This window comes from Ambystoma mexicanum, chromosome 5q (assembly GCF_040938575.1).
Source record: "Ambystoma mexicanum isolate Mex_15411 chromosome 5q, UKY_AmexF1_1, whole genome shotgun sequence".
NCBI classification, from domain to species: Eukaryota; Metazoa; Chordata; class Amphibia; order Caudata; family Ambystomatidae; genus Ambystoma; species Ambystoma mexicanum.
In genome coordinates this window covers 352,003,330-352,025,535 of record NC_090933.1, presented here as the reverse complement: position 1 = coordinate 352,025,535, position 22,206 = coordinate 352,003,330, and the positions used below count along the sequence as shown (strand labels likewise).

The following is a 22,206-nucleotide window of genomic DNA, read 5'->3' as shown; positions in this document are numbered from 1 at the left end:
TATTTGCCTGCTTAAAGAATATTTGTGATCTCTTGTTTGTTCTAATAAACCTTTCCTTTGACACTCCCAAAGCCTACTCTGAATTTAACAGTAAAATATTAATGTCCACAGTGTCCTAGCTATTTAAGTCACCTGAGGGTGTTTGACTGGTCTGTGGACCATCCCCAATGGGTCTTTACTGATTCTGAGAAACCTAAGAGTGTGTATTTCTGAAGTGTATTTGAGTGTTGCTTTTATATTGCTCCCTTCTGAAGGCTTGTTTAAATGACTGGTAAATAAATGAATAATATTTTTATCAAGAAAACTTGAGTCTCAGTGTGTATTTGAATACTTGTCACAGTGAACCTCTGTTTAACTGCTGACATTGACCCCTCTTGAGATAAGCCAGGCTGCTAGGCCACACTACCAACTTGTGTAGTTCAGACTTATACCAAAGGTTGGGTCCCCATTGCCAGGAGGCTAAGGTTGTTGTAGTGCACCCAAAGGTTACTACCCCAAATCTTTACCTAACACATCTTAATTCAAGCAGCCTTTGATGACAAAATTGCCAACGCAAGCAATAAAAGAACCTTGGCCCATATTCATACCACCATACACAGGAAACATACAACTACAATACACATGGGAACCAAGTACCCTGCCTTTACATTCTCACAAATTTCAATCCAAGTTATGCTTAAAATGCTATCCTCCATGTGTGGAACCTGCTGCCCCCACAATCTATTGCCCCCCCCAAATGGAGTCTGGAGCACAAAGCTCTATTTGCCCCTTTTCTTACCCAACTTGTTAATGCTTCATATAGAGATAGGCATGTCCCCAATGCAATTTAAAAAGTTAGTTACCCCATTCCTAAAAAACCTAACATCGACCCCAGAGATCCAAGTAACCTCAGACTGATAACGAATTGTCAATTTCTCCTCAAAATATTGGACACATTTGCCACTACTCAGCTGCAAGTTTTTGCCGAATTGAAGAACATCCTTCATAACCGACAGTCATGCTTCCCTCCATCTTTTAGTACGGCGACAGCTCTTGTGAAACTTCAATCCCATTTGCTAAAAATCATGGGCGAGGGGAAAGCCGGGATGTTGATCTTGTTAGATCTATCTGCTGCTTTTGATCTGATAGACCAGGATAGTCTTCTACATTTTTTGAAAGATCACAGCCAATGCTACACAGAAGCTGTGGATTGGGTCCATTCACGTCTCTCAAATTGAGAGTCCAAAATTCGATGGGGACCTGCATTCTCCCCCTCTGCACTGATTAATTGTAGGGTGCCCCAAGGTGCTTCCATCTCACCCTTCTACATTAGGTCGCTCTGCACGCTTCTGGATGACGTGGGTGCATTTTTTACAAACTATGCGGAAGACACCCAATTGGTCACTGAACTTAGTGGTGATCCTTGGCTACAATGTCCAACATCTATTGCCTCATTGAAATACGGATGTCTGAAAACTGGCTGTGCGTGAACGACATCAAGACTGAGCTTCTGATATTTGGTTCTCAACAAGCCCGAGCCAAATTCAGCTCACAATACAGCAGCTTCTACATTCAAGACAACATAATTGAAATGCAACAGAAAGTAAAACATTAGGTGTCCAAACTGAGGCATCCCTCAACTCAGATGCTTATGTAAAATATCTCAATCAAGCTTGCAATTACCACCTACGGCTACTTAAGTCCATTATCCCCTATATCACTGAAAAGAACTGTCACTATTGCCTGAGCTACCATTTTGACCAGATTGGACTATTGTAACGCACTATGTGGGGCGTCCACAGCAAAATTTAGGAAATGTCAGACAATTCAAAATGATGCCATTCGTATTGTTAAAAACGTCTCCAGAAGATTTCACATCTCCAACCATAGGAGAGAACTCCATTGGTTGCCTATTCAGGAACGTGTTCTTTTTAAAATCGACACCCTGGTTCACCGCTGCCTTTACGGCTCACTCCCAGACTACATCAAAACTCTGGTACCTCTGTATCAGCCATGCAAAAGTCTCTGCTCCATCAGTTTAGGCCTAACTCAGGGCCCAAAAGCTAAAACGTACAAAGGGCCTTGGTAGATCTTTTCCTGCCAAAGCAACTTCATTTTGGAACACTCTACCTCCAGCACTCTCACTCCTGCCTGATCTAAAGTCCTTCAGAAAGACAGTGAAATCCTTCCTGTTTAAGTGAACCTCATAAAATCTTAACTTAGCTCACTAGGCCTCCTTGTCCCATTATTTGTGTTCTGTTTTTTCCTGTGTTTTTGTTTGTGCCCTGATGCTTGCGGCGCACTAGAGATATATAAATAATAAAATAAATACTAGCATCCCCCAGGTAACCACATGAGCCCCTGGTGCGGCCAAGTTAGAACAATTTACATCAGGGACCCCAAGCCACCCGCCCTCCTGGGTTTGAACAGCACCCTCCTCGAGACCCTTGCCTGCTAATTACCCAATATGAACTTGAGAATCCTCCCTTGAAGCGTGTAGACCTCAAGATCATGGATCTTAACAGACGGCGCCGAACAGAGGTCGAGTAGCCACAGAACTTGGTTATCAACTGCAGCAATCCTTCCGAACTAGGATATTTCCTGCTTCCCCCACCTGGTTAGGTCATCTTAAAACTCTTAACAAAGGTCCGGAAGTTACACCTAAAAACCTCTGAAACCCTGCTGGGAATGGTACGACGTCCTTTCATCGTGGGATGTTTTTTCGCAGGTTTTTTTTTTTACAGTAAAGCTTTTGCCAAAAAAACTCAAAGTTTTTGGGGGGGGGGGATTATAAACATATATAAATTGGGTGTTGGTGGCGGGAATATAAAAAAATTAAAGGGGATGGGGGTTTTGGGAGGTGACCCCCCCCCCCACCAAAATAAAAAAATAAAAATTGTGTTGTTTTTTCACAAAAAAATCAGTGGTAAAAAACCCAGCGAAAAAACATCCCGCGATGAAATGACATGGAACCCATGAAATAAGCACAATTAAATAGGAAATAGACTCCTGGGACCAATGAATCGGGGCAAGAGTGTTAATCAAGAGCCTATCCTGAGACCGCAAGGAGACATCCAACCCATTTGACTTGTAGTTGACTTTAAAACCCGAAACCTGGCCAAACTGTCAGCGCAGGGATTCTGCAGAGTTAGCAAAACATAATCTGCATAAAGAGAGACCTTATAGTTTATCCCCCCCCCCCCCAACCACAATACCCTCAATGGCTGCATTGTTTGGTATGTGGCAGGCCAGTGGCTCCATACTCAGGGCAAACATAAGTGGAGATAACTTGCAGCCCTGTCTTGTACCCATGGGTATTGAGAGGCCAGACGAAAAAATGGCCATTAACTCCAAGGGAGGTTGATTGTTCCCGATAGATGGCCATCACCCACCTGATGAACCCCAGAACCAAAACCAAACTGTTCTAAAACGTCCTGGAGACACCTCAACCTCACTGTCAAAAGCTTTATTGGCATCTAAAGTGATTATCCCCATATCCACCCCAGAGAACTGCCTCACCTCCAACCGGTATAAGACACACCTAATGTTGTCCTGTGGGCTGCGTAGTAAACCTGGTCTGATCATGGTCTACAATTCTAGGGAGAACCCCCATTAACAGACGAGCCAGTATTTAGAACATTTTAGAGTCTACGTTGGTAAGGGTGATGGGGCGATAGGAATCACAAAGCGTCGGGTCATCCCTGGTTTGGGAATTAGCATGGTCCTGGAGATACCCATAGAAGAGGCCACCCTCCCTGACACCAACAGGAAGTTAGAGATCCACCAAAAGGGGAACCAGAAGAGGCAGAAACTTATTACAGAAGCAAACCATACATTCGTCTGGACCAGGGGGGTTATTTTTCAGCATTCTGGCAGCCCATTCCACTTCCTGGGGCAAAATTGGGCCATCCAAATTGAGCCTTGCACTCCCCAGCTGATCGTCTTGGCAAACCGGCATTCCCCAGATAAGCAGCTTGAACATCAACCGGGTCAGCCCCCCGGAACACTGTCCCAAAGTGTGCCTCAAATATCCCCATACGGTTCTGAAGTGTCCTTAATTTAGCTAACAAGAGGCGATTGGCCCTGTTCCCGTTTGCAGAATAAAATTGCCTAGTCTTCAACATTGCATGGGCTGTCCTGTCCGCTAGATGCTCTTCAAGTTTTTTGCTTGCTATTTTCAGTTCGCAAAAGGCTGCCTGTGAACCCCGCCTGTTTGTGCTCCTGTCTTCTAACCTCCCCCTCTAGACTCACACAGACTATCTGGCGCTCCCTGGTGTATGCTGCAGATTTACTAATTAGTTCCCCCGAACCGCTGCCTTCATGGCATCCCAGACAATCCCCAGAGGAGGACGCGACATGCTATTCTCCTGCAAGTAGTTATCACTTCCCCCTACCTCTTGAGACAAGACTGGGTCCCTCAGGACCGGATCGTAAAGTTTCCAGGGGCGTCTGACCCTCTCCAGCCTACCCACAATTGACAAAGTGAGCAACACTGGGCATGATCTGAAAGCGTCCGCATCCCTATGTCGACCCTGCGAACACAAGGGTACAACCCAATAAAAAAACGACATGAGATCCAATCTGGAGAAGCCCCCGTGAATATGTGAATAGAAAGAAAAGTCCTTCTCCTCACCATGGAACAGTCTCCAGGCTTCTACCAATCCCAACTCTCTAATGAAAGACGCAAAAGATATGGCATGTATGAATTCCAGCTTAGTAGCGGGCAGAGTTTTGTCCGTCAAGGGATTATACACCAGGTTCATTTCACCCACCAGCAAGAGTGGCCCCTCTAGAAAGGGAACGGAGCATAAAAGAAAATCCTCCAGGAATACCACCTGCTCAGGGGCATAGAGGGACCAGCGTGAGCATGCGTTCCGCCAATATAATTTTACAATAAACATTTAGACACCAGTCCTGATATCCGATGGGCGTTTGACACCTTTACATTAATTTTATAGTTGCATTAAGGGATGCCCTGAGATCTTGGTACACGTTGCCCGCCTTCAATAAAAAAAAAGAAATGCAAATCCTTATTTCTTTAAAATGGAAGAATGTGTACATAAAGCACTTCGAAAGTTGCAGAATTTAAAATAAATCATCTTTTAGTGTAACCTCATTAAACAAAAGATCTTGAACTGGCCGCTTCTGGCAAATAACTGTTCGTCAATAAATAACTTGATTACTGGAATTAAGTTTTATAATAAAAATAAAAACTTTATTTATACAAATATTAACATTTCAAAATAGTTTCCATTATAATTTTCTCATAAATAAAAGTCACACAGATTTCAATATAATCTTGTTACAGTGATGGTGAAAATGTGCAATATAGGGCAGACAAAAAAGTAAAATTCAAAAATCCATTCTTTGCGTGCAAAAATAATCTATGAATTCAAGTCCAGCTCTGAAGTCTTGTATTAAACTGTGGCAATCCAGCCATTTAAGTTTCACAGCACTGAGCGGTATTTACAGGCAAACATGATCCAAACCGCGCAAGCAGATTCCGGGTATGTGAACACACGTACACGAACGGCCAGTCGCATCTGATCTCCCCGACAGCAGACAATCTCATCGCAGAATGGAGACCTGCATATAGAACGCGTACAAACTTAGTTATTGAACAGTCCGCTAACAAACAATGATATATTGCACATTCTTCATAGTTGAAAAGCTAATGGCAAAGACATGAAATTGCAAAGATGCCCAATGAGAACAGGATTTCGATGAATATCCTAAAACGTTGCAAAACTGTACATGTAGGTAAACACCATAGCCCAGGGTTACACAAGAGTGGGTTACAAAATAGAAAGCCATTGCATTCATTAGCACATGACTTAATGCCAACTTTGTTAGGCCCATGTAGGACATCTGGCAGTGCTCATGCACCGAAGTACCATTTCCTATGCCCAATATTCAGACAAAGAAATATTCAACAGAATCACCTAGATTTCAATTAATATGATTTAAAATGTTATGTCCGATTCGGGGCACATTTAGCAATCAGTGGAAACGCAAGTATAATCTTGATCTTCCAAATATTCTCAGTCAAATAAAGAACACTTCACTATTGCAGAAGAATGACAAGTCGCTGGCTCAAAAGACCCCGTTCAATCCATTCCACACGATTGCTTATGTTAGATACGGTGGTCAGTCAAAAGGCCGAAACAATAATACCGAACGACAAAAATCTCGAAAAAAAAAATCAAATAATTTAATTATTTATTTATATGTGTTTTTGGGGGTCAGGTAAGTAAAAAAAAAGGGTTAAAATAAAAACAAAAATAGAAAAAAGGGGGGTTAGGGGGAACCCCCCCATTTCGAAAAAAAAACCGTCATAAAAACAATTCGATATTTTTGTTTTCGGCCTTTTTTTTCGATATTTTTGTTTTCGAGATTTTTGCGTTCGGTATTATCACTATAAACCGTTAGATAAAATCTGAAAATGACAGTCCACTTTCTCTGCAATGTTCCTCATGCAATATTGTTCAGCATGTTATTTATTCATAGATCTTGAAAGTTAAACTTTCAAATGATGGACCCACAGAACGGCCTTTGGGATCCTGTAACAGAAAAATCAACAGTTACCCACCTGAGCACAGCTGCATCCAGCAATGCAGACTGCATTTGCACGGGACAGAAGCACGAATGTGCAGTTTGTTCCCAGCTCTACCAATGCTTACGAATGCAGTACCCAGGGAGGCAGGCACAACAGTGACCATTCAAACCTGTTTTTGAATGAAGTATTGATCTGCACTTGTTTTTGTAGGGGCGTGTCTTGGAGAAGGATTTCATGCCCTAGGACTTCCCACCCACTAGCGTGTTAGCCCAGGAGCCCCCAATTAATAGTTGGAAGCATGGGGGGGGGGGGTAACAACCGCCATTTGCCAGCTTACATGTATGCACGACCAACAACTCGGCTACCAACTCATTTACTACTCTGTCTTGTGAGGAGTGTTTTTGTAAAACAAATGAAGTTGCAACCTACAAGGCGGATATAAACATGCTCTCGTCTCCTCAATAGTAAACATGCACCCAGCACACTATTTCTTACTCACTGGCAGTAAATTATCACTCACCATTTTGGCTACTGGAAATTGCGCATTTCGAGATCTGTTATGTGTAATCCCTCTCTACCCAAGCAGAAAAAGGCAGGCAGAGATTTCGCTCTCGCTGGTAGAGAAACACAACATTTTTCATTTTTGTACAGCTACATCTCGGGTTTACATACCAAATATAAATGCTTGACCTACAGAATATTAACACTTATGAGTATCTAGCAAAACTCGGGTTTAATTGAACTCTCCTTAAGAGATGCTTAAGTAGAAAGCAAGAACGAAACAGTGATGTGTAAAACATTGGTTGCACATTCAGCTGACGGGTATACATTCCGATATCCCTACTACACAGACTTCGCCTAAGGTGCAAGATCAGGGGGCTTCAAAATGGAGTTGTTCAAGTCTTACACAACCACCTCAACGATCCTATTTCTTAACACATTGTTAAAAATACTTTCGTTTTAAACATGAAAAGTTCTTGGCATCTCTTTCAATGAAATGTTCGACTAAACAAGTAATGTATTGTATAGCAATTTTAAACGAAGGTCACTTCTTTGTAGTTAGTGGTTACTTTAACTCCTCAATAATAGGCAAAGGAACACCACTGCTGTAGTTGTAGTGTAAACACACATAATCCGGGCCAGACAAGCAGCATGGCCAGCACCTAACTGATTGGCAACATCAGGCACTTGCTTTTAGCTTCAAGTAATTAAACTAGATTAAGATCTTTTTAGGTCTGGTTAGAGAAGTTGCTCTCTCCAAGCGCTCGGGCTATGTAGAGGGACACAGGTGTCAATTAGCTGCTCCGTGATGCAGAGGGTACCAATCACTGCCATAAGCAATGTTTTCTTGGTCGCCATCCTGAAATGATAGAGCCTGTGTATGTGTCAGTCTAGCAAATGACTTAAATATTATAACGTTATTGAGCACTTAATCGTGTTATTGAGCACTTAATCGACTCCGGAAAGGGTAAAAAGGAGCTCAGAGAGGTTTAAAGAGGTCTGTTTTTACAGAATGGAGGATCAGAACAGGTGTGATTTGAGAGAACTTTAACAAATTTAACAGAATGCGATGCACACCTAAATCAGGGATTAATCCAGGCAGTCTAGGGTTTTGTAAGAGTACTCTGCACTGGAAACTCTGGTTTCCATTAATTAAATCCCCAGTATGAATTCTTAATCATTCTTCAAGTTGCTCCTTGGTAAAGTGGCACAACGTTTTCTCAATGCCTGTTTTAAAGCATACCATGATCTACTAATTGTGGCAATGCATTAGGGATCTAGATGGTTAAAGAACAGATGTTATCTATTCAGACTTGTGCATTGTTATTTTTCACATCTGGCTGAATGTGGCTTCACACCTAACAAAAAACAAACTAACATTAAGGTATTAAAGTATGGCCAATAAGACTATTGTTTTGGGTAAACACCCACTGGGAACAATGTCTTCCTTTCTAGTCATGACAATCCTGAAGACAGTCGGACACAAATGGTTATGAATACATTACCTGAGACAGGTCGCAAATGCTCTTCTTGCATTTCTATGGACAAAGTGGATGGGGAACCCCTTAAACGTGTGACCATCAGGTACTGCTCTTCTGATGGCATCTTGAAACTCTTCATTCCCTGCAGAAATGCCTGTAGTACGTTCAATTTCATAGGCTGCCAAGGCTGGTGACAAAAGATAAGACAGTTGATCTTCCCAGACAGTAGCGAGGCCAAGATCCTGGAGAAGAAACAAAATAGAAATATTAGATACAGGACTGCCTAGTAAATTACGATCATTGCTTTCAATGTTCCTATGTTCTGTGGTGCACACAAATAGTGTTCATTTCAATTATTAATCATGTAACAGTACCTGAAACAAATTTCCATCCCACTGCCCTATGCACAAATTGAGCTATAATGAGGATATTCATGGTTTCTCAGAAATAGTGGATTAATATGTTTAATCCAGTGATTAGATTAATACCAAAATACAAACAAAAGGAAGAAACGGATTTGGATACCACTAATTTTAATTTACTTTAGGACTTTGTCCAGAGATGAAAAAAACTAGAAGAAACAGGTAATTTAAACATCAGAGGGACACAATTGGTGCCTGCATCAAAACCGTTTAAGTTATTTGCATCCATAAAAGGCTGCCAAATTCTTCAAGGTGTCACTTTCGATGAGGCATTTGCTCCACTATATTTTTTGGGGTCGGGGGAGGGTGTTTGTTTACTTTTTGATAAACAGCCACCCCCAACTTTGGACCCTCTAAGGTAATGAAATGGGGACAGCTAACATCTTGTAATGTCACAAAGGGTATTAACATTGTATCAGGTTGTTAAAAGGACACTCGAAATGTGAGTCAATAATCAACAGACGCATCAATGCAACAAAATTACAAAAGTCTTTGTGTCCCGAGCTTTCGAGCAGGTATTGGAACCAAACGGTAAGGTATTTAAATACTTCCCCAGAACGTGTACACCTAGCTTTCATAAGCTCTTTCAAGAAGTGATTAAAGAGGATAACATTGAAGCCAAGCTACCCAACTCCCACCCAATTAAAGGCGGATGTTGCTTCCAAACCAAGACAAAAAACACACGAGATCCAAATGGCATTGAGTCAGTCACGTTGATTTCTTTTGAGGCAGACTGTCAAACGATAAAGCAATACTTTCTAGCCACATTCTGAACCGCAGCCAGGTAACTAGTGGATCCTTATGACAAATAGATGGCCCTCAGCAAAATGGCCTACATATTCCTGGTCAACAGAGTGAAATGGTTCGGCTAGGTCCCTAGCAAATTAAAGCATATAGACATGCAAAAGTAGTGACCTATCTGGAGACAAGGTAAAGTTCTTCTGTCCCCCTTTCATCCTTGTTTTATTACTTGAAACAGAGTCACCAGCCTGTGTAGTAAGGTAATTCAATTATGCAGCTGCTACTACTGTGGGTGAAACACACTACAAACACTCAAATGACAACTGCAATGTTATCTTAGATTTACGGAGTCCTGATGAAGTGCTACCCCACCCTACTATCCACTATTTAAGACACTGCCCCAGTTTCAGCATAGACTGGAATAATGCCCTCGACATCACAACTGCAACAAACCAATCCTAGACCAATTGCACTTCATGACAGATTGCTCCTGCTTCCAAGCACTGTAAAATAATTTACTATCCAATATTATGGTACTCACTCAACCACTGAAGGAAGGAGCGTCAGGCAGGACTGCTGGAACTCAAGTACAGGCTGGCCCTTATGACAGAGGAATGTGCTGAAATCGCAGCTATCCTCCAGGACCGGTAAGCCATGTGGATTACATACATTTCTTTCGAGCTAGAAGGTACCAGGTACGCCAAATGCTATAATCAAAGCCCTAATGGCCTAGAGTGGAATTAAATTTAAAGTGCTTGGGCAGAGTTACTTTTAAAATGTTAACCAAAACTGTGAATTCGCTTCAGTTTACTCAATCACTATGCGAACACCTTTTTAAAGATTGCTTGAAGAGCTTTAACACAATTATTTATACTCCACACCTCACTTGGGCAGCACGAGCACGCAAGCAGCTAACTAACACAAGTCCCAACAGTCCAATGACACGGTACAGAGCCGATAAGGATGTAGGGAGCTACCCAGCTGACACAAGAACGCAACTAGGGAAGAACAGGAGAATGCCAGGTCCAACGCGGGACACCACAAAAATAGCTGTACTAACTAGCAATTAAAGGGCACAGCCGCAATCACGTCCCAGAGTGGCAAAGAACCCTGGTCCAAAAGACGTCTCAAAGCCAATGAAACATGATAAAAGCGAAATACCAGAAGACAGTCCAAGGTTTGGAGCGAAAAGACAAACAGAATCTCACAATCCAGGAAGTACAAGGCAAGGTCGTGGACATAGCGAAAAGGGAGGTAAAAAACGAGTAGGATGAAGTCAGGAGAAGTAATGCTACTCAATGGTACAGTGACACATTGTGAAGCACTGTTGGATTTCCTCATTCCCTCAATGGCAAGGAATCTAAGGGTTCCGTGGCATGTGCATCAGATTGGTGGGACGATGCCACAACATCATGGCGTTACTGCACTTAAGGCATTGCAACACACGCTAGTGGGATGTGCAGTCCAGAGGCAACACCGCTCCCCAAGGCACCATAGCAACCACCATTTGTTACCGAGCCAAGATCTGGGGATTTCTGTGTCAATGCGTATGAGCTCTGACACCCATGTTTTGGGCAGTTATTTGCTGGATGCTCCCCTAAGCAGACCTGGAACATTGGTCGGGTTCTTCCATGTTCCTGTCACAGCCTTCATGGCGGATGAGTGTTCTACCTCATGGATCATCCTCCCAGGTGTTCCATTTGTGGCTTCCTTGGTCGTCTGGTCCTTTGCTGGGTCACGGGCTCGAGTCCCCTCTATTTAAGAGTCCCAACCAAGGCTAACCAGGGCTAAACCACACATCCAATTTCACCTGTACACCTGCTGCTCTTGGGCCAAATTCTCCATACCGAGTTCTGACTCCAAGAATTCCACAGTCTCCCTAAAGGTGATTTTCACCGTATGCATATGCTCACAGAACTGATCCCCAGGAAAGAAATATTTTCCTCAACATTAACAAGGAGAAGCATGTGCACGAGAACAAATGAGTGTTCGGCCAAAATGTATGAATGGCACTCAGAGTACACCAATTTCATTTTAAATATCTGTTACCGCATGAGAATTGAACTGTAGAACTTATAAATATGGCTGCATTTTGGGAACCGTTCAAGTGTATACTCCTATAGAAATTACTTTTATTAGGGGAGCCAAATTTAAAACTCTGCTTGATTGATTCCAGACAACACAGTATTCAGAATATTACAATTCCCCGTTCTAGATGCCAGAAACAATAGAATTGAATATAGAATAACCACTAGATGTCTGAACTTATACTCCTGGTAGGAACCCGTTTTCTGTGCAATATTGAGTCGTTTGTTGTCAGAGGTTATTGGGTTTGTAGCTTGGTGAGAGTGATTGACTGTTTGCATGTTTTGCTGGGTTCGTTTACTAGCCCTCTGCGCGTGTTTTGTAGGTGGGGAGTGTGGTTTGTGTGGAACAGAGAAGAAATGGTTAGTAGGTTTTGGGTGATCTCCGGGTATTTGTAGCTATGTTTTTCATTCGGTATTTATCCCTCGTTTCCAGCTTATGATTTGTAGAAGTCGCCATTGTATGGGTTGGGCGGACTGCTCAGGAGGGTGGTTGTTGTATGCTCTAGGTTCATCTAGGAGAGTTGAAGAGCAAGATTTTTAGTTGTTTCCTGAAAGTTAGGTGGTCTTCTGTAGTTCTTTCCTTTGGGGTCGTGCTCCATAGTTTGTCAGATAGGAGAAGACTGTTTCTCTCATTGTTCTTATCTCACAGTGTCCTGCTTCTAATTGGAGACCGGTGCTATATCTTAAGTGTCTTCTCGGTTGGTATTGGGCGATTTTTGCTTGGATGAATTTGGCTCATTGTCTGTGTAATGATTTATGGGCAATGCATAGGGCTTTGAAGTTGATGCGCTTCTTTACTGGTAGGCAGTGTAGACTTCTTACGGCCGGTGTGATGTGTTCTCTTCTATTTAATCCCAGTAACAGTCTTGCTGCAGTATTTTGGATGTGCTAGTTTTTGGCTGAGTGGTTCGGGCATCCTTAGGGCGAGCCTATTTGTGTAGTCTAGCCTAGATAATAGGAAGGAGGGAGATGATCGCAAGTGTTCTGTGTGCAAAATTGAGCTAGTGGAGGATCCTTCTTATTAAGCGGAGGAGGTAGAACATGTTGTTTGCTTTTGCATTGACTTGTGGTTCTAAGGTGCGATGGTTATCCATGAAGATATCTAGATTTTTATCATCACTTAACGTCTCCGGTTGGGTTTCCATGGTCATGGCCAGATGAGGGATGTCTGTGTTGGCTGTCTTCTCATGGGAAGATTATTATTTCTGTTTTGTTTGGGTCTAGTTTGAGGTGGTTGTTTGGCATCCAGGTCTTTATGCCAGTGAGACATTTATTGAGGTTGGTGTTTGAGTAGTTGTCGTCGTTTGTGATCTTGAAGATGAGTTTGGTGTAGGGTGTCAGTCCGTGGGTATGAATGAGCTTTATTGGGGGGGAGGGGGGAGTCCTATCAATGTTGAAGAGGAGTGGGGAAGAGGCTTCATCCTTGTGGCACACCGCAGGGGATATTTTTTTGTGTTGAATGTAAATGGTGGCATGTGGGTTCTTTCAATTCGGTCAGTGATGAAAGATTTCAGCCATAGTAGCCCAGAGCTTTGAGTACGGAATCCTCCAGTCGCTTAGAGTTGTGCGTTTGATGGTGTCAAAGGCAGCTGATATATCCATTAGAATGGGCCAATTGAGTGTTGTCCGCGTTACTTGGTAGGTCATCCCATATGGAGAGGAGTGCAGATTCTCTTCCTGTCATGGGTCTGAAGCCAACCTCGGAGTGGTCATGTATTCAGTTGATTTCTACATGACTGAGTAGTTATTTGGGATCTATGTTATCAGTGCGCAAGCAAACATTTTGACAAACAAATGCAGATTACAAAAGCGGCAATGCGCAGTGATCACATAGATCACTTTTGCCTGCATCCCCATGCCCACCACTTCTGTGTGTGCTGCCGACTCCCCTCTATCCCTTCGGCGTTGGTTCCTTTCCATGAAGTTTTTTTATTTTTTATTTCTGTGACGATTCGAAACTTTAAAAAAAAAAAAACTTTGTTGTAAGCTTCATTCTGTTGACTTGTTCTCGGTGTTTCAGTCTGTTGCGTTGGTTGTGGTGGATGTGGACGCATCTGCCCTCTGTGTTTGGGAGAGTTGTGGTTGAGAGTCTGAGGTATCTGTGCTGGAGATTAGGTAGACGATGTATGGACCCCAGATGTTAGGGGGTCGTGCGTGAAGAGGTAGAGTTCTTGTGAATTCGGTGTCCATGTGTTGGCAGTACGTGATGTCTTTTTTCCATGCTGCTAGTGTAGGAAGGGGACCACGACCCCATGACAGGGCGATCCTCCTGCGTGCCAGCACCAGGAGAAGGGCAGCCAGTTTCCTCGATGAAGTTTGTAGATATTTGGTCAGGCTTAAGAGTGCAACGGACGGAAGAGGGGTTAGCTCCTCTCCCACTATGTCGGCAGTTGTTTGTAGGACCGAAGACCAGAACCAGGATATTCCGGGACAGTTCCAGGCAAGGTGGAGAAAGTCTGCGTCTGGGGCGCCGCATCTTTCGCACTGTGCTGAAACTTCCGGTTGGTGACGCTGTTTTTTTGCAGGGGTATAGTAAGTTTGATTCACAAAGTTGAAATGAATTTGTTTGAAGCAAGTGTTTATGGCGACTTTCTGGGTTTGGCGGAGAATGTAGGTCCAGTCATCTTCTGGTATTGTAGACTGCAGGGCCGACTCCCATCGTTGTTTCGTGCGGGTGGTGTTACTTGCCGTGTCCGTTAATAGGGACTTGTATATTATAGACACTTGTCTGCCCTCTCCCTTCGCCTGGATCCCGTTGTGTAAAAGGACCCATGTCTCTGGCTGCTTGGGAAATGATGGGAACAGGGCTTGAAGGGTGTAGCGTAACCTGAAGTAGATGAATGCATCGAGTGAGGTATTTCCTCCTCTCTCTTTGGCCATCTGTGGAGTTATAAACATGCCATCGGGGAAAAGGTCACTCAGGGACTGGATGTTGAGTTTGTTGAGCCATATTTGAAATATCTTTTAGTTTGTCAGGGGTATGCCAGGAATGAGCTTGATAGGTAGTAGGGGGGAATATCGCGTGTGTATTTTGCATTTTTTAGCGATTTTCTTCCAAAATCGCGTAGGTGGACAGGACATTATTCTGGGAGGTTGTTGAGAATAACGGCTCGTAGAAGGTTTGGAGAGGCTAAGGCCCGTTCAACCTGCACATGTGGGCGTATAAAGTGTATAGTATACCAATGGCTCAAGAATTGTGCCTGTGCTGCCCAGTAGTATTTTTCCATATCTGGGAGTGCAAAGCCTCCTTGTGATATTGGCAATGTTAGTGTTGTGTAAGCCACTCTTGCTGGCTTTCCAGCCCATATTAATTCTAGGATGAGGCTTTTTATTTTTTGGAAAAAGGCACGTGGTAGTATTAGGGGTATATTTGTGAAAAGATACAGAAGTTTGGGGAGAATCACCATTTTGGTCAATGAGACCCGCCACCACAGTGTTAGAGGGAGAGACTTCCATCTCTGAATACGCTCCTGAAGGGACTGCATTGTCGTTCCGTAGTTGTCCCTGAAGATTTCGTTACAGTTAAGTGACATATAGATGCCGAGGTATCAGACTTTGGAGCTTTCCCATTTCAGACCGTGATCATCAAGGAATTTAGTGGTATTCGGCGTCGGGGGGAATATCACCAATTTGGAGTGATTTGTCTTAAGGCCTGAGATGCCGCTACATTTAATCACTTTGCGCATTATTGGATTGAGGTTTGTTTGGAGATCGTTAACAAATAGCATAGAATTGTCAGCATATAGGGAGACTACTAGTTTATGCGGACCTAAGTTGATGCCTCCATCGAGTTGGTTGGACCTTGGTCTCGGGGACAGGGGTTCCATTAAGGCAAAGATGAGGGCAGATAGGGGGCAGCCTTGCCTGGTGCCACGTTCTAGGTTGATACAGGTCGATTTCGTGTTGTCTAGGGTGATGTAGGATCGGGTATCGCTGTAGAGCAGCGATATCATTTTGATAAAGTATTTTCCCAGGCCCATTGGTGTAAGCGTCGCAAAGAGGTATGGCCATTCTACGAAGTCAAAGGCCTTCTCGGAGTCCAGTAGGACAGCGATTGCTTGTTGTGCTGGTCAAGCGCCGCAATGACGCCAAACAGTATTCGGATGCCGTAGGTTGTGCTGCGCCCCGGGATAAACCCGGCCTGTTCCCCTATTACTAGTGCTGGCATAAGAGGGAGTAGTTGTGTTGCTAGAATTTTAGCTAAGATCTTGTTGTCAAGATTAAATAAAGAGATGGCTCTATACGAGGCACAGTCTTTCTGGGGCTTGCCTGGTTTATGTATTAGACACGAATTTGCTTCGTGTAGTGTGGGTGGGAGGACCCCATTCTCTAGGGCTTCTTCATATACACGGAGCAGTAGTGGAGCTATGGTCGGCCACATGTGCTTTATATAATTCTCCTGCGAGATCGTCGGGGCCTGGAGCTTTGGTGTTTGGGAGAGATTTTATTGCTTCCACTACTTCATCTTGTGAGATGGGTGCGTTTAGGGGTTCATGAAGTTCTTGAGCTACCCAATATAGTTTGGTATCTTTGAGGAAGTTCCGAAGTGCCTCGGGGCTGGTGGTGTTTTTGGAGCTGCAGAGGTCTTGATAAAATTTGCGGAATGTATTTACTATTTCCTCTTCCGTGTGGACTAGGATCCCTTGTGCATCGCGCATATGTTCCACGCGGGTCGGTGTTTGGTCTAGTTTTAGTAAGCGGGCCAGAAGTGCCCCAGGTTTTTGTCCTTTGCCGTATTGTCTGATCCAGTGTCTACGTCCGAGAAACTGCAGTTCCCGCTCGGCTGATTCTTGGAATTTCAGTAGTTCCTCTTTCAGTTCAGCTTGGGTTTGGGGGTCATTGGACATTGTGCATTTAGCTTCGAGCTCCTTCAGGCGTTGTTCACTGTTAGTTAATTTGCGTCATATTTGTTTTAAAATGCCATTCTCTTTCGCCATGCATTCACCTCATACATAGCACTTCAGAGTTTCCCCACAGAGTACTGACCGAGCTGACGGAGTCTTGGTTTATTTCAAGAAAGGTTGTTATCTCTTGCTGGAGCTCCGATGCGAAGACTGAATCTAATAGTGATCCTGCCTTGAATCTCCAATTGAGGGCTGTCGCCTTGATGTTGGGCAGAGTGAACTCAAGTGTTACCATTGAGTGGTCGGAGAAGGAACGTGGGAGGATTTGGCTGGATCCCCAGCTGTATGAGCTGTGGGTCGAAACCATAATATAGTCAATGCGTGAGCTGGTGTTGTGGACGGCTGAGTGGAATGTGTATTCACGCACTTCCCGGTGGGAGTGTCTCCAGATATCGGTCAATTCGAATGCTTGACAAATCTCAGTCACCTGGTAGCTTGCTTTGGAGGATTTGCTGGTTGTGTTGTAGGATTTGTCAATTTTGGGATTTAGTGGAGTATTGAGGTCTGCGCCCCAGATGATTGTTGTTGAGGTGAGTGTTCCTAGCCGAGTCATGATCCAGTTGAAGTTGTTTGGTCCGTCCGTGTTGGGAGCATAGGAATTCACCAAGACTATTTCTTTCCCAGCAAGTATTCCTCTCACCAGTAGAGCACTTCCCTCGGTGTCTTTCTTTGAGTCAATTAGGCTGAAGTTGGCCTTTTTGTCAATTAAGATTGCGACCCCTCTTGCAAACGATGAGTATGATGAAAAGTATCTATGGCAATCCCATGAGTGGGCCCAGTATTGCTCTGAAGTCGGCGTGAGATGGGTCTCCTGTAGCATGGCAATGCTGATTTTGTGGCTCATGCGGTATTGAAGGATCCCCCTGATTTTAGCTGGTTGGTTGCCACCTCTAATGTTCCAGGTTGCTACTGTGAACGGCCCCATGGAAGAAGAGTTGTTGGCAGACTGCTGGACTCCGGGTGACCGGTTAGTTTCGGTTGATGTCTGAGCTTGGAAGCAGAGCTGTTGATATTTGTGATCGACGTGGAGGGGGTACATGGTAGTTTTTTAGTAGAACGTTGATGAGTAGTCCATAGTAACTTGGTGAGAGTAACATCCCTCCCCTGCGTGGGCAACCCCCAACTGGCCCACGATGTACCCACCCTCTTGAACAAAACAGTTAACATTGCTGTGCTTGGGGCGTTAGTAGCCTTCAAAGAGGGGGAGAGGCTCCCTGCTGTTGTAGGATTTTGACTCTGTGGTGAGTGTCATGTGTTCTCATGAAGGTGGAGTAGCACCACCGTAGTTTGTGCTGAAGTCGGCTGTTATGGTGGGTCTCTTCACATTCGGTCGACTCGCCGAGGCCTTGGGTTGTTTGAAGCAGGTCTGCATCCCGTGCGGTCTAGGAAGTCGTTGGCTTCCTCTGGTGTGTTGAAAAATTGGGCTTTACCTTTGTGTTGAATTCGGAGTTTTGAAAGGAATAGCAGAGTAGAGTATTTGGTTGTCCTGCAGACGCCGCTTGACAGCTGTGTAAGAGCGCCTCTGTGCCTGCACTGTTGGGGAGAAGTCTGGATAAATTTGGGTAGGGTCTACATCGCATTGAAGTTTCCCTTTGTCTCTGGCAATCTTGAGTATTCCGTCGCGGTCTTTGTAGTTTAGTAGCTTTGCTATTATTGGGCGTGGGTTGAAGTTGATCTACCTTTGATGATAAGGTATCTAGTTTACTCCCTAGTCCACCAATTCTGGCTTTTAGGTCCAGTAGGATTTCCCGGATATCGAAATCCTGGGCTTGCTCCTCATCGGGGGCTGTGTCTCGTGTTGGCGACACAGGTCTGCTGTTGGTGTTGGAAGGTTTACTGGAGGAACTGGCTTCAAAGTTCAGTTTTTTTGGGACTTTTCAGTCTTCCCCATGGTTATCTTGATTTGGTTTTTCAAGTTTGTGAGCAGTGGTGGCGTGAGCCGATGTTGGCATTGTCCCGGTGTGGTTTGTTGCTTGGGGTGCGTTTGCCTGTTATATTCGGTAGTTTGCAAAGGCTTGGTTGAAGGTTGTTGCATGATATAGGAGATTCAGATCTGGACTAGGGGTGGTGTGGGGTCTTTTCTTGCAGGTTAGCGTGGACCCGAGATATTCTGCTCAGACAGTTGCAGCGGAGGGTATTTGGGTGCACTTGGTGCAGTTTGGGTGGCGTGTTGCCGGCAGTTCCTGCAATTTCGTCTCAATCACACCGTGGGTGATTCCCGTGGTGGTGTTGCTTGTTATGCTGGTGTGACTGTGCTGCACAGTGTCTTTATTGGTCCAGCGTGCGTGTGTTCACAGTATCTGAGCGCTTATGGTTATAATGCTTGCTGTTCGGTGGTTGAAAGTGACCATTGGTGTGCTCAGGTGGGGGCTGGTGGCTTGGGTTATCTGCTCCGTTGACCCACAGTTGCTGGAGTGTCTCGGGGGACTGCCACTGCAGACGCTTTTAGCTACTCCGCTAGCCGTGAGGTACGGGCGGGTTGTTTTCAGATGTTCCGCTTTTCAATAGCAGTCCCTGAAGGGCTGGTGGAGGTCTTCTACGGCAGCGTTTAGCTCTGCGCCCACCGCGGATGTTGCCCATCACACGGGTAGGCTGGGGTGCCTCGCAGGTGGGTTTGGGGCGCAAGATTGAAGCCGCGCACGCTGCGGTTTGTTCCTACCTTGGCTGGGTGTAGACGCTCTGGGTGGCAATGCCTTCACTCCATTCACCGAGCCACCGCAGGGACGGAGACTTCCGTGTCTCTCTGGGCGCCTGGGGCACACACGTCCACCCGCCTTTTCAAGCGGCTCTGATCTTCCGGAGGGGCTAGGCTGGTGATCGCCGACCGCTCGACCAGGGGCAAAGTTCAGCTCTCACAGGGCCCTTCCTTTCCCGCGGCCCAGCCACGCTCGCTTCCTGGTGGCGTGGGTTACGAGGGCCGGGCGCCTGAGAAGTTTAGGCTGTAAGTTTACTGATTCTGGGCCGTCCGCAGTGAGAAAGGTATCAAAATGCACAGCAGAGTTTCACAATGCTGCAGGGCGCTGGCTGCCGATGGATGTGTCACCACAGAGGCGTCAATGTCACAGGATTAATTGGAGCTACACAGAGCTCTCTAGGAAGCCGCCATCTTGGTTGGTTCTCTAGCGCCCTTTGTATGTGATGATTCGAAACTTTTGTTTGTGGATTTGTTGCTGGGTGTATTCTCGTGGTATAGTATGCTTTCTTAGATTTCAGAACTGTTGATTTGTATAGCTGAATTGTCAACGGTAGTTGATTGTGTGTCTGGTTTGTAGTGCTTCCTCCATCATTTTTCTAGTTTACGGTTTGTTTTTTTGGGTTGCCACAGTTCTTTGGGACTTTTTTGGATGTGAGTTTGAAGAGTTTTAAGGGTGTTAGTTGATCTAACGCATCTGTAATCCAGGTGTGAAGGTTCTCTTCAACTGTGTCTGGTGTGATTTCTTTTAGGTGGAAGGTGTATGGTTTGATAGTTTCTAGTATGTGTGCTACAGCTTCAAGGTTTTCCAGTTTCTTTTGTTTGGCACAGGGAGATTTATGTTTGTGGGCATCATGCCGCTCAGTATTTTTATAGTGAAAGGCATCATATGATGGTCACAGCATATTATTGGTACCAGTGGGGTGGCGGTCGACAATCAATGCAGAAAAGTACATCTAGTGTGTGTCCTGCTCCATCAGTGGGTCTGTTCACTATTTGCTTGAGATGAGTTTCTAGTAGGGCGATGTGGCAGTTTGTTGTGGGTTCATTTTCTCTTTCAAATCAGAGATTGAAGTCTCCCAGAACAATTATGTTATCAGTATTTGTAGAAAGGTTAACTATGACATCGATGAGCTGTGTGGTAGGATTATAGGTGTGCTGTCTTTAGATCAGAAGGAAGAGTATGTTGAATTGTTTGCTGGGGTTGACCAGGAGAGATTCATAGTTTTCCAGGTCTGCGGAGGGTAGGGATGAGGAGCTGATGTGATTTAGTGTGCTTGAGAGATTCCTCCTCGGATTTCTCCGTTAGATTGCAATAGTTTGTAGTTGTACGGTATGGCTTCATGAGCAATTACTTTGTAGTTGTCTGAAAACCATGTTTCTGTGAAGACTAGAGCGTCCGTGCCTCCTCGCTTCGGATGTTGTACATTTCTGTTTTGTGTTTTGCCATATATCGTATGTTGAGTAGGCTGCAGTGTAGTGTGTGCAATTTGACCTGTTCTTTGTAAGGTGGTATTTTTGGCATATCAGTGGGGAAGGCCAACCGATATGTCAACTGTTAGACCAGCCCAACAGAGTTCAAGGACTGTTTATTACTGAGTGTGCCCTTGTGTCATCCACATAATCGTGGCCAGGGGACGGCAGCCGCTTCCTGACCCTGTGGGCGGTTCTAGGAGGGAGGATCACATGTTAGGAGACAACTACCAGGGAGATGTCATGACTTCATTGGATGAGACATGGAATCCCACTTTCCCATGAGGAAGACGCTCTCACACCCAAGACCTTACTGGCCTATTGTCAGCTAGCGGTTCCCACTTTTAGACGAAGTCAAGAAACCTTTTCTTTACACTACTCTTGTCAGGCCACACCTTTCACCCAAACACCCACAGCTCACACACCTTTTGTTTCTGATGTACCTTTATGTGGAATCTGAGAAAAAACATCCAAAAGTTAAGTCCAAAGACATCCATGGACTCCAACTCCATAACCACTCAGGTACTGAGACAAAGAGGAGGACGAGGAAGGTTGTGGAAAGGAACAGGAGCTTGAAGTACAACATGCAGGCTAGTTGTTTTTCCAAGTCTTAAGTAGACAGGACATTTAAAGATGGCAACCGGACTATTGGAACGGAAAGTGCAGGAGAAGACGAACCCCATGCTGAGGCTTACGGACAGGTGTGGTGGAAAGGAGAAGGCCGCTGGGACAGGAGGAGAAATGCTGCGTGCGAGCAAGAAGGGCGGTGGAGACACAGGAGCTCCTGGATGTTGGGCCGCTTCAAGAGATGGCAATCACCAGTCCAGGCCAAAAAAGGCCAGTGTGTGACCATAGAGCCACGCAAGATGCTGGAAGAACTTGTGCACACTCCAAAGTGGAAAGTAACCACACTGCAGAAGCGCAAGCAGAGTCAGAGATTCTGGAAGGAACCAGTGAGTCTGCCCAAGCAGCTGGGGACCCGGGGGCGTTCCGACAAGCACACCAACAAATATTTGAATGGTACAAAATTGCTGATGCAAAAAATACTTGAAGTTTGTTTGAATGCAATCAAGGCAAAGTATTAATTCAACACCCAATAAGAAGAAGGTTTGAATTCAGAAAAGGCAAAGTACAAAGTCAAACCCAATCAATTACAGATGCATGAGAGGTTTGAGCAAATGTTACCATAGCCAGATATACCAAGGACTTCACATGATATGCTATTGTGGTATAGCCAAAGAACTGTGAAACCATAAGAGAAGTCCTGGCAGGCGAGTACACCAGGAAGCTGAAATTGTATAAAGACTCCTGGCAGGGGAGTATACCAGGCAATCTACAAAGTTACAAGAAATACTACAGAAAGACTGTTA

The 22,206-nt window shown here is 44.7% G+C and overlaps 1 protein-coding gene across 2 annotated transcripts in view; it reads right to left on the bottom strand.

Moving 5' to 3' along the window:
• Window positions 1–5,169: 5,169 nt before the first annotated feature.
• The window catches only part of CEP76 (centrosomal protein 76), a 616,847-nt gene continuing 599,810 nt past the window's right edge, over window positions 5,170–22,206 (bottom strand). The window contains exons 11-12 of one of the 2 annotated variants that reach the window (XM_069620830.1): window positions 8,542–8,759; window positions 5,170–5,565 (exon numbers count right to left, since the gene is read on the bottom strand). In XM_069620830.1, coding sequence (XP_069476931.1) covers window positions 5,427–5,565; window positions 8,542–8,759 — 357 coding nt within the window. In that variant the 3' untranslated portion in view covers window positions 5,170–5,426. The remainder of the gene's footprint in view (window positions 5,566–8,541; window positions 8,760–22,206) is intronic. The other variant, XM_069620831.1, reaches the window with a different exon arrangement.